General features: G+C 35.0%; 1 protein-coding gene and 2 pseudogenes across 1 annotated transcript; all 3 read right to left on the bottom strand.

The window, feature by feature from the left end:
• Positions 1-813: 813 nt before the first annotated feature.
• On the bottom strand, positions 814-1752 carry LOC132020752 (olfactory receptor 6C1-like). Its single transcript, XM_059404902.1, has one exon. The coding sequence runs from the start codon at positions 1750-1752 to the stop codon at positions 814-816; it is 939 nt and encodes a 312-aa protein (XP_059260885.1).
• A 5205-nt stretch (positions 1753-6957) lies between these two features.
• LOC132020356 (olfactory receptor 6C3-like) lies at positions 6958-9730 on the bottom strand (annotated as a pseudogene).
• A 749-nt stretch (positions 9731-10479) lies between these two features.
• On the bottom strand, positions 10480-11498 carry LOC132020355 (olfactory receptor 6C1-like; annotated as a pseudogene).
• Between the last annotated feature and the right edge of the window lie 388 nt (positions 11499-11886).

Here is an 11886-nt window from a genome sequence, read left to right as displayed (position 1 = left end):
GTCTTCAGGCTTTTTTAAAGAACTGATATGATTTATGTGTTAATTAAGGAGTTGCTAGAAATATGGGCTACTTCATGTTTTCCATAAATAAGTGTGACTTCATAATTGCATTTTAAATTGGTAAATTATATGGCACAGAAAATTTTAAACGGGGTACTTCAAAAATACTTGAGACTTCTCAAAAAGAGTAAATACATCACTTTCTTAGTGATAGTTTTTTACATAGTTACTAAGTATGCTATCATATGGAGAGGATGGTACATGTAATATTCCAATAAGACTAAGTAATATTTACAGTTTTTGTAGAGTAAAATCAAAATAATGTTAAACATGACAATATTTTCTGAATTCCTTCAAAGAATGTTTCCTGGTAAAATCATAAAATGATTTTAACTCATTGATCTTACAGTGTCTTTTTGTCTTTCTTTGATTTTCTAAGTTTTATTGTGAAAAAAAAAAAGGTATTTAAAAATATTTAGAAGGAAATATGGTCAGTCTCATAGTTACAGAGTGAAAAGACTATCTCACAGAAGAGGAATGCATGAGAAAGTGATTGAAATTTAAGTGGAAATATATATATATATTCAAATATATGTATATATTTGATATTTGTACATATATCTACATATGTATATATGTATTTTACAATATTTCTCAAATATCCTCAGTATTTTGCTGGCAATAGAAATATAAGCAATGATACAGAACTCTAGTGAAACTATGTGGATATTCATAGACTTTTGCAGGGCCCTGATTCCTATTTACTTGTTCTTGAGTATGTCTTTAATTTATGACAACATTTTAATTTTTTTTTTATTTACTTGAGAAAAATACAATCTTCTTTGCCCTGTCCATGAAGGCTCGCTTGACTTGCTGGTTTCTTAGGCTGTAAATAAAGGGGTTCAGCATGGGGGCTACTGAGGTGTTTAGCACAGCAACACCCTTGCTCAGAGACACTCTGTCTTTTGCTGCTGGATTAATGTACATGAAAATGCAGCTGCCATAGGAGATGGAGATGACAATCATGTGGGATGAACAGGTGGAAAAGGCCTTTGTCCTCTGACTAGCGGAAGGAATCCTCAAAATTGTTCTAATGATATATATATAGGACAGAATTATTAATGCCAAAGTGAACAGTAGAGTAAACACAGCACAGGAAAAACCCACTGTCTCTAGGAATTTTGTGTCTGAACAAGAAAGGTGTAGTAAGGGGAAATAATCACAGGTAAAATGATCTATAACGTTGGACTTACAGTAATCAAGCTGTATGAACAGCATGAGTGATGGGAATATGATTAAGAATGAAGCCAACCAAGAGGCAAAGACAAGGAGTATGCAGACTCTGGGATTCATGATGGTCATGTAATGCAGAGGCTTGCAGATGGCAATGTAACGGTCATAGGACATGGCAGCCAGAAGGTAAAATTCAGTGACTCCCAACAGAATGAAAAAAAACAACTGAGCCATACAGTCATTAAAAGAAATGGTTTTATCTCCTGTAATCAGGGTGCCCAGGAACTTGGGTATGCTGACAGTTGTGAATGAAACCTCTAGCAAGGAGAAATTTCTGAGGAAGAAATACATGGGAGTCTGGAGGTGGGAATCCAGCAGGGTAAGGGTGATAATGGTCAGGTTCCCAGTGATGCTGAGCATGTAGGTGATGAACAGAAAGACAAAGATCACCCCCTGAAGCTGTGGATCATCTGACAATCCCAGGAGGATGAACTCTGTTATTTCTGTGTGGTTTTTCATTTCTTTTCTTCTTTTGTGTAGACTAGAGGAGAAAACACAAACAGAAGGATTAGAGAAAGGGGATTACATATAGAAAGCTGCTGGGGTTGGTCTGTGGAAGTAAACTAATTTAATTTAGTTTAACTTAAATTAATTTAATTAATTTAATGTAAGAGAACTTTAAGAAAACTTAATAAAAGTAGGTGACATGTTTTTTTTTTTTTTAAGATTTTATTTATTTATTTGACAGAGAGATTACAAGTAGGCAGAGAGGCAGGCAGAGAGAGAGAGGAGGAAGCAGGCTCCCTGCTGAGCAGAGAGCCCGATGCGGGACTCGATCCCAGGACCCTGAGATCATGACCTGAGCCGAAGGCAGCGGCTTAACCCACTGAGCCACCCAGGCGCCCCGAGTAGGTGACATGTTTAAAGTAAATTTTTAGCTGTGCCACACTCTGTGTTTTACATAGAATGTTTCTTCATGAAACCTTCATTTCACTGATTGGGAACTGATTCTAAAAAGATTTTTAAAAATCTTATCTGCAATACATGCCCTACATGAGAAGAACAGGAATTTTAACCCAGGTTTTTCTGAATATTTGATAACTGGAATAGAAATGCTTCCTGTTGACTCTTCAGAGTAATTCCCTGATGGATTCCCTTCCCATTGAGAAAATCTTTGTCCTCTTCCAACCACAAATTGTCTCATTTCCTCATTTCTGTCACATGAATTAGGTGAATTATTACTTAGTATTATTAGTATTAGTATTAGCATTATTACTTAGAAGTATAACATAGAAAAGACGGTATGTTTATAGGGAGGTCACTCAACTGGGGATGTGACCAAAATTTGAAAGTCAATGAAGTTCAATTTTTAACATTGTGACAAAATTCCAAAGTTTTTACTCTGGTTCACATTCTTCTTTTCCAACCTCCTGTACCTTATCTGAAGCCACAGTTAATGAATTCTTTGACATGATGTCCTCGGACTATAGACAGAAGGCATGGTAGAAATTTAGCAGGTCGATTTACACATTCATGGGCTAAAGAAGCAATGTATTTATATCTAAAATTATTTTATAGAACATTTTTTCTTTCAGAGTTTCTTCTATCTAAATGTTGTTGGTATTATTCTTTATATATGAATTCTGCTTTCTATCCCATATTATAATTTTATATATTTCCTTTTATCTACATTTATAGAAGCTTTATTAGGTCAACACCTTGGAGTACAGGATAAGACAGCCCATGAACTCCCTTTATATTCTTTTCCTGAATAATAATAACTTAAATAATACAATGCATTTTAAAGTGAAGTTAAATTTTTCTCAGTAAATCAAACCAGTCCATTATCATATCCCTCAATCTGTGTATTCTCACTAAATAGTAAAGTGTTCAATTCAGAGTCATGAAGGAAGTTTTGCAATAGGATATTTAGTTTAAGATGTAGACTTATTGATTACTGGTATATAATACATCATAATACTGTGAAGTTTCTTGATCTCTTTTTCCCCAACATGTCTGAGTTCTCTTTTCACTCACTTCACACTGTTTAGCAAAGAAGTGTTGCTGTTGATTAACGCAAATTCCAAATTCCAACGAAGATGGATAGTGCCAATGCTATGGTGAAAGCATGTGAAAATCACAGGAAATGAACATTTCTTTTGCTATTTCTCAGGACTAGAGGAAGCAGGCTGAAGGGCTTTTAAACAGACATCACAGTGACATATTTTGTAAACAAACTTATGGCAATTCAAATGTATGATCGATATTTCAATCATAGCAGTCATTGTTCTCAATGAATAATCCTCAATAATTAACACTGTGTGTACACTCTTTGATCTGTAAGTTATTTCTGTGATGTTTTTGGTAGAGTCATGAAAAATATATCCAAGACTCTAAAAGATTATTTCAAGCTTTCCTTCCTAACTACTTATCCATGTTTCTTTTACCCAGTCATATGTAACTTATGTTCACAAGATTTGTGGTCCCATTTGCTCCTCTCTTTTCTTTTTTTAATTTTTTTAAAGATTTCATTTATTTATTTGTCAGAAAAGTAGGCAGAGAGGCAGGCAGAGACAGAGAGAGAAGGAAGCAGGCTCCCCACTGAGCAGAGAGCCCGATGCGGGGCCCGATGCGGGGCCCGATGCAGGGCTCGATGCGGGGCTCAATCCCAGGACCCTGGCATCATGACCTGAGCTGAAGGCAGAGGCTTTAACCCACTGAGCCACCCAGGGGCCCCTGCTCCTTTCTTTTCAATGAATTCTACTCTGTCATGGATATCTATCTAATTGTTGAATCAAGTGTGTCATTCATTGAAAGTGAAAATTAACATATTGTATAAACAAGCTACTTGCTATTTTCACCCACAAATTAACACACAATTTTCTAATTCTCTTTCTCTCTCACGTGACACTCCTTTTCTTGGTGTTAGATTTAGATGTGAGGCTAATTTGTCAAATAAGAGAACAAAATATTGGTTTAATGTGGTATCTTGAGTAATAATTTGGTTTTATAACAACCACTAACTTTTTTTTTCTGGAATGATTCACTCCATTCCTGACCATGTTTGCTTACAGCTAATGTCATGCAAGAACTTTATGGTGAATATAAAAAATCTCATGAAGGACCAATTTAGTTTCTTTTTTTTTCAGATTATTACTTTAGTAATGTCTCAGAATATTCCTCAAATTGGATCAGAATCTTTTTTCCCTCAGTACCCTGAAAAAAATTACCTGTTTTTTTTTCCTAATAGAAAGGGAGAATTTGGATCCCAAATCAGATCAAAGCATCAACCAGTATGAATAGGAATAATGAAGGGAAAGCAGTAATCATAAATTACTCTCAAAATCTGTAGGTTTTCATAAAGATATTCTACATATATCCTGATTATCTCAATTTGTTAACTAGGTATCTATATTTGGGTATAATTTTTAATGTAAAGAAGGAAAGGAATTCTTCAAAAACATAAAGCATCAGACCTTAATATTTATTTATAAGGAATGATACTATTGGGGCACTTGTGGGCTTTGCCTTCAAAGAGAAATGGATTGAAAATGCAACTCATAGTATTGTGACTTTGGACAAGTTACTTAATCTCTCTGAATTTTACTTTTTCCTTCATTTAAAAAATAGGAATAATAATTCATGGAATAGTCATGAGGACAAATTTAAGAAAAAGTAAAATTAAATCATACAAAATCTGTATAAAATGTACTCCCAAACAGTGGTTAATATTATCTTTATTCTCCCCAAAATAAAGTCAATGAACATATTTGAGGAATATAGCCCCACGTTAAACACCAAAACCATTTTTGAGACAGTGAAAGACTGTATGCACTTATCTCATTTACTCAGTGTGAGTTATCTATGTTAATTTGAAGACACTGACAATGAAAGAGATTAAGTATAATAAGCAAGATCAGACATCAGATGTTAGTTGATAGTAGAATTGGAATTCCTAAGTCTTTCTGCTTGAAACCAGCACATTTACTACTTATTAAACATGTATTCAATGAGGAAGATCAAATTGAGAGACAATAATTGTATGAAAAGTAATAGAGGAATAAAATATTATGACAAACAGGAAATGTAACATACTCATTTTTCATAATCCTTGATAAATACAGCTGACATAAGAAACCCAAATTATTCTATGTATTCCAAAATAAAGTTAAGGTAAACATTAATGAATCAGTGCTAAGAAAAAGAAATTTTCTGTTGACTACAACTTTACAATCTTACCTCTATTTGTCACACAAATGACATCATCAGCTGGTTGAAATGGTTAAAAAAAAAAGCAAAATGACAACTATTTCAGTTTTAGGTTAAGAGATTCAGTATTTTAAAAACCAGTATTTCTCAATACATTGGAGCTACTTTATTTCTGTAACTAATATTCTTTTACACACTTTTCCCTATACGTATGGGAGCTAAAATAGTGAAGAGAAGTTAGATTTGGAGTTACTTTGGACCTTTTGGAAGAAGATTTCATGTGGATTTTCTCTTGCCTAATGCACATTTTTATTTACCATATATACTCATGTCTCAGAGCAAATACTCCAGTGAATCAAATGTGCCAACAAGGGCCTAGAGGAAAATACACTAAGGATTGTACAAATGTTATCAACAGTTGCACCAATATTGGAACCAGAAACTTTTGGGATAATGCCCAAAGAGATAGAAAGTGCATAAGAAATCAGCTAGAAGCACATGGAATATTTTGCATATAATCTAAATGAGAAAATAACTAAATGTGCACAGCATTTTGGGGAACATTTCCTGAATTTCCTGAATCAGGATTTCTCTCAAGAATAGAATCTCCCATTCTTCTTTTGCTGAGTAAAATACTGGGACAACTTAATCTTATATGAAAACATTACATTTTTATCATACTAAAACATCTCCATAAAAGTGGCACTCCAAGCTAGTAGGTATCAAATAAAGTATACAAAAACGCTGAATATAGAATGATAACAAGAATGCAGGGAATGATCCCAGTCTTTTGGTACTGGTTGAGACCTGATTTGTGACCCAAGATGTGATCTATTCTGGAGAATGTTCACTAGAGAAGAATGCATATTCTGTTGTTTTGGGATGGAATGTTCTGAATATATCTACAATGTCCATCCAGTGCGTCATTTAAGGCCTTTATTTCCTTGTTGATATTTTGCTTGGATGATCTGTCCATTTCAGTGAGGGGGGTTTTAAGTGCCCTTCTATTATTGTATTATTATTGTTGTGTTTCTTTGGTTTTGTTATTAATTGGTTTATTTAGTTGGCTGTTCCCATGTTAGGGGCATAGATATTTAAAATTGTTAGATCCTTTTGTTGGACAGACCCTTTGAGTATGATATAGTGTCCTTCCTCAACTCCTATTGTTGTTTTTAGCTTAAAATCTAATTTATCTGATAAACGGATTGCCACCGCAGCTTTCTTTTGATGTCCATTAGCATGGTAAATTGTTTTCCACCACCTCACTTAAAATCTGGAGGTGTCTTTGGGTCTAAAATGAATTTCTTGTAGACAGCACACTGATGGGTTTTGTGTTTTTATCCATTCTAATACCCTGTGTCTTTTGATTGGGGTATTTAGGTCATTTACATTCAGGTTAACGATTGAAAGAAATGAATTTAGACATGCTATGCCATTGTATTGTCTATAAGGTGAGTGTTACTGTATACTGTCTCTGTTCCTTTCTGGTCTACTACTTTTAGGCTCTCTTTTTGCTTAGAGGACCCTTTCACTATTTCCTGTGGACTGGCTTGGTGTTAGCAAATAAATAGAACAAATTGTGATGTATATGTAAGACAAAATCACCAAAGCCAAAGTAAATAGCAAAGTACCCCAACCAAGCAAAAGTCAGTTACTACAAAGTGTCATGTATCTGAATGAGTCCATTGCAAAAAGGAAAGATAGTCACATGCAAAGTGTTCAATGACATTGGAAACACAGTAATCCAGCTGAGTAAACCAGTATAAGTGGTGGGAAAATGATCAGAAACTTGCCCAGCAATGCACATAGCATAAACAGGTTACAGAGTTTCCTGTTCTTGATGGTTGTATAATGAAGGGGCTTGCAAATGGCAATAATAGTGATCAAAGGACATGGCAATTAGAATTTGAAATTCAGTTGCCCCTATGAAAATAAAGAATAGTTGGGCAACACAACTGTTATTGGAAATGATATTATCCCTGGTGATAATTAACCCCAGAAATCGAGGAATACATGTAATTGAAAATGAAATTTCTAAGAAAGACAAGTTCTAGCTAAGAAATACAGAGGCCTCTGTAGAGGAGAGCTCACCCAAGTTAGGGTGATGACTGTTAGGTTTCCATTGACACTTTACATGTTTGGGATAAATAGGCAGAGTAAAATCAGAATCAGAAATCAAGATCATCACACACAAAACAGACAATCATATCAAAAAATGGGCAGAAGATATGGACAGACACTTCTCCAATAAAGACATACAAATGGCTATCAGACACATGAAAAAATGTTCATCATCACTAGCTATCAGGGAGATTCAAATTAAAACCACATTGAGATATCACCTTACATCAGTTAGAATGGCCAAAATTAGCAAGACAGGAAACAACATGTGTTGGAGAGGATGTGGAGAAAGGGGAACCCTCTTGCACTGTTGGTGGGAATGCAAGTTGGTGCAGCCTCTTTGGAGAACAGTGTGGAGATTCCTCAAGAAATTAAAAAGAGAACTTCCCTATGACCCTGCCATTGCACTCCTGGGTATTTACCTCAAAGATACAGAGGTAGTAAAAAAGAAGGGTCATCTGTACCCCAATGTTTATAGTAGCAATGGCCACAGTCACCAAACTGTGGAAAGAACCAAGATGCCCTGCAACGGACAAATGGATAAGGAAGATGTGGTCCATATACACTATGGAGTATTATGCCTCCATCAGAAAGGACAAATACCCAACTTTTGTAGCAACATGGATGGGACTGGAAGAGATGATGCTGAGTGAAATAAGTCAAGCAGAGAGAGTCAATTATCATATGGTTTCACTTATTTGTGGAGCATAACAAAAAGCATGGAGGACATGGGCAGTTAGAAAGGGGTTGGGGTAAATTGGAGGGGGAGGTGAATCATGAGACACTATGGACTCTGAAAAACAATCTGAGGGTTTGAAGTGGTCGGGGGTTGGGAGGTCGGGGTACCAGGTGGTGGGTATTATAGAGGGCACAGATTGCATGGAGCACTGGTTGTGGTGAAAAAATAATGGTACTGTTATGCTGAAAATAAATAAATGAAAAAAAAATCAGGATCATCAGAAAGGCTCAGCAGGACAAACTCTGATCATTGTGGGGTAGTTTATTTCTTTCTCTTCCATTTTTATTTCTATCAAAGATATGACACTACACTGATGAATCTGGAGGACATTACCCTAAGTGAAACAAGTGGAAGGACAAAAAAATGCATGATTCCACTTTTATGAGGTGTTAAAATCAGTCTATCTCATGGAAATGGAGTTGAATGGCAACTATCTTAGCGTGGGGCAGGGTCAGCAATGGGGAGTTGCTATTAGCTGGTATAAAGTTCAGTTCTGTAAGAAGGATAAGTTTTCAAGATGTTGAAGATGAATACTGTTGAAGAACATTGTTCACTGTACTACATTTTGCCTGCAGTTAACAATACTATATTGTGCCTTTAAAAATACAAGTGGGTAAATCTCAAGTTAAGTGTTCTCACCACTTTATAAATATAATTTGTACTTATTCACAACCATAGCAGTTAATAAAGACAATGTTATAATAATAGCTACTATTTATTGATAGCTAATTATGCTGTGTGCTTGAAAGGTTCATTCTCATCCCTATGGTACATTATATATGCCAGATATCTGACACCTGATTTACCTCTGGGAAAATATATATTGAGAGGACATAGAAACCCTAACTTTGTCAACTATTTGCCTTCTTTCATATACAAAATATACTTCAGATAGAATGAAATTGAGAAACCATTCATAAGTTGTCTATTACATTTTGAATACCCTTCAATTTTCTATTACTTATTTTATTTTTTTCTCTATAATTCCTGCGCTGTATTTCTCAGTTGAATATGTTACATAGAAATCATTAGGAATGGTATGGCATGAGTTAGGATTATAGTATATTTTCTATTACTAAATAATCATTTATATTATTTAGAATACTTTATTGTATTCATAATTTTCTTTCATTTTCTCTCTCACACACATAGAGAAACACGCATCCATCTTTCCAAAATACTTTAGGCACTTAATACCTTAAGTAGAGTGAGTGGAGGAGTATTTTAACAGGTGAAATTCTAACTTTATATGAAAGTTATGATCTGTTATGATCTGTTATGAAGATTTTATTTTATATAAAACTTAAATGATTTTGCTTTTTAGGCATCAAATAATTTAGACACATGCCCAGTTTCAGCCTAGTCCAAAACTAGAAGGGAGCTATACATATATATTTCAGCATTATCAGAAAGCAAAACTTACACCATGGAATTAGAGAAATCCAACTTATTCTACATATCTAAGATGGTATTTCTTCACTATTTTCTACAGTATGTGTATGTGTTTGTATGTATACATGTATGTATGTCTGCATCTACTTGTATATCTACCTATATCTAGTGAGTCATAATGGATTTTGGAAATAAGGAGATGTATTTAGCAGCATATCTACAAAAGTATATATGTTAAGTATCTATTCTTTTTTTGACAATAGATAAATTATGTGAAAACACCCTATTTAGTGAGCAATGTTCTGTGGTTTTTAAATGAAAGCTTTCACATTTTTCAAAAAATCATATGGCATTTGAAGAGTTGTTTTTCCTAGAGAAACTGCAAGATTGTGAAAGGATTTCTGGCAAAGATCACTGAAAATCACAAAATTATATTTTCTATATAGAGTAAGGAAAATATCACATCAATAATTACAGTGCCTCCTCCATTCTGTGTGATAATCATTTTCCTAAACAAAATGCAAAGTAAATTACATTTACAAATTAAAAGAATTAATAATCAAGACGTTGAAACTAATCAAAGTTTCAGAAGAATGGGAACCAGAAAAACTTATGAAGTTATTTCATCTGAATGGGAAATATATTAAATGTGCTTATAAACTCTTAGAAAGAAAGAATGAATAAGGATAGCAGGAAGACCACTGCCATTTAAAGGTGGCTCAAATTTCATGTTTGTATATTTTAAATTGCCCTGCAATGTGTCTAATTTGTAAAACCATAACATTTCATTTGCTTGAGAAAAATGCAATCTTCCTTGCCCTGTCCATGAAGGCTCCCTTGACTTGCTGGTTCCTTAGGCTGTAAATAAAGGGGTTCAGCATGGGGGCTACTGTGGTGTTTAGCACAATAACACCCTTGCTCAGAGACACTATGTCTTTTGCTGCTGGATTAATGTACATGAAAATGCAGCTGCCATAGGAAATGAAGATGGCAATCATGGGGATGAACAGGTGGAAAAGGCCTTTGTCCTCTGACTAGCAGAAGGAATCCTCAAAATTGTTCTAATGATATATATGTAGGACAGAATTATTATTACCAGGGTGAACATTAAAGTAAACAGAGACCAGGAAAACCCCATTATCTCTAGGAATTTTGTGTCTGAACAAAAAAGTTGCAGCAGGGGGTAAAAATCACAGGCAAAATGGTCAATAATATTAGACCTACAGTAATTAAGGTTTAAGAGCAACATGAGTACAGGGAATACAATTAAGAATGAAATCGGCCACGAAGAGAAGACAAGGAGTATGCAGACTCTGGGATTCATGATGGTCATGTAATGCAGAGGTTTGCAGATGGCAATATAATGGTCATAGGACATGGCAGCCAGCAGGTAAAATTCAGTGACTCCCAACAGAATGAAAAAAAAGAATTGAGCAATGCAATCATTAAAGGAAATGGTTTTATCTCCTGTAATCAGAGTGCTTAGGAACTTGGGTATGCTAACAGTGGTGAATGAAACCTCTAATAAGGAGAAGTTTTTGAGGAAGAAATACATGGGTGTCTGGAGGTGGGCATTCAGCAGGATAAGGGTGATAATGGTCAGGTTCCCAGTGATGCTGAGCATGTAGGTGATGAACAGAAAGACGAAGATCACTCCCTGAAGCTGCAGGTCATCTGACAATCCCAGGAGGATGAACTCTGTTAGTTCTGTGTGGTTTCTCCTTCTCCAGTTGCTTATTTGTTGTTCTCCTGCCAGACCTCTAGGAGAAAACACAAGGAAGAAACTCGAAGAGAGGATTAGCATAGGTCCAAGTTTGGAGACAGAATTTGGCAAAAACAAAAACAAAAACAAACAAACAAAAAAACCCCTATGTGCTTTCATCTACAAGGGAGATTTTATGAATCTTTGACTGATTCTTCCCAACCCACAAACGTCTTGCTGAAATCTCTTATGAACTCCTCCACTATGCTGTGCATGTCTGAAAGTTTAGGAAGAGTCTGACCTTCAAAGCTTTTGCAACACAGTCAAGTGCCTGGAAGTTACAGGGGCTTAAATTTATTTTACTTGTCTACTTAATTCACTCATTCATTCTGAGTTTGTTCTTGCATCACAAACACCCATCAGGTGAAGTTCTCTATTGTAATCCCAATTCCTGGCTGCATATTACATAGGTTGTGTCTTTGTTTTATAA

The sequence above is a fragment of the Mustela nigripes genome, chromosome 6 (assembly GCF_022355385.1).
Source record: "Mustela nigripes isolate SB6536 chromosome 6, MUSNIG.SB6536, whole genome shotgun sequence".
Lineage (NCBI taxonomy): Eukaryota > Metazoa > Chordata > Mammalia > Carnivora > Mustelidae > Mustela > Mustela nigripes.
This window is presented reverse-complemented; position numbering and strand designations above follow the sequence as displayed.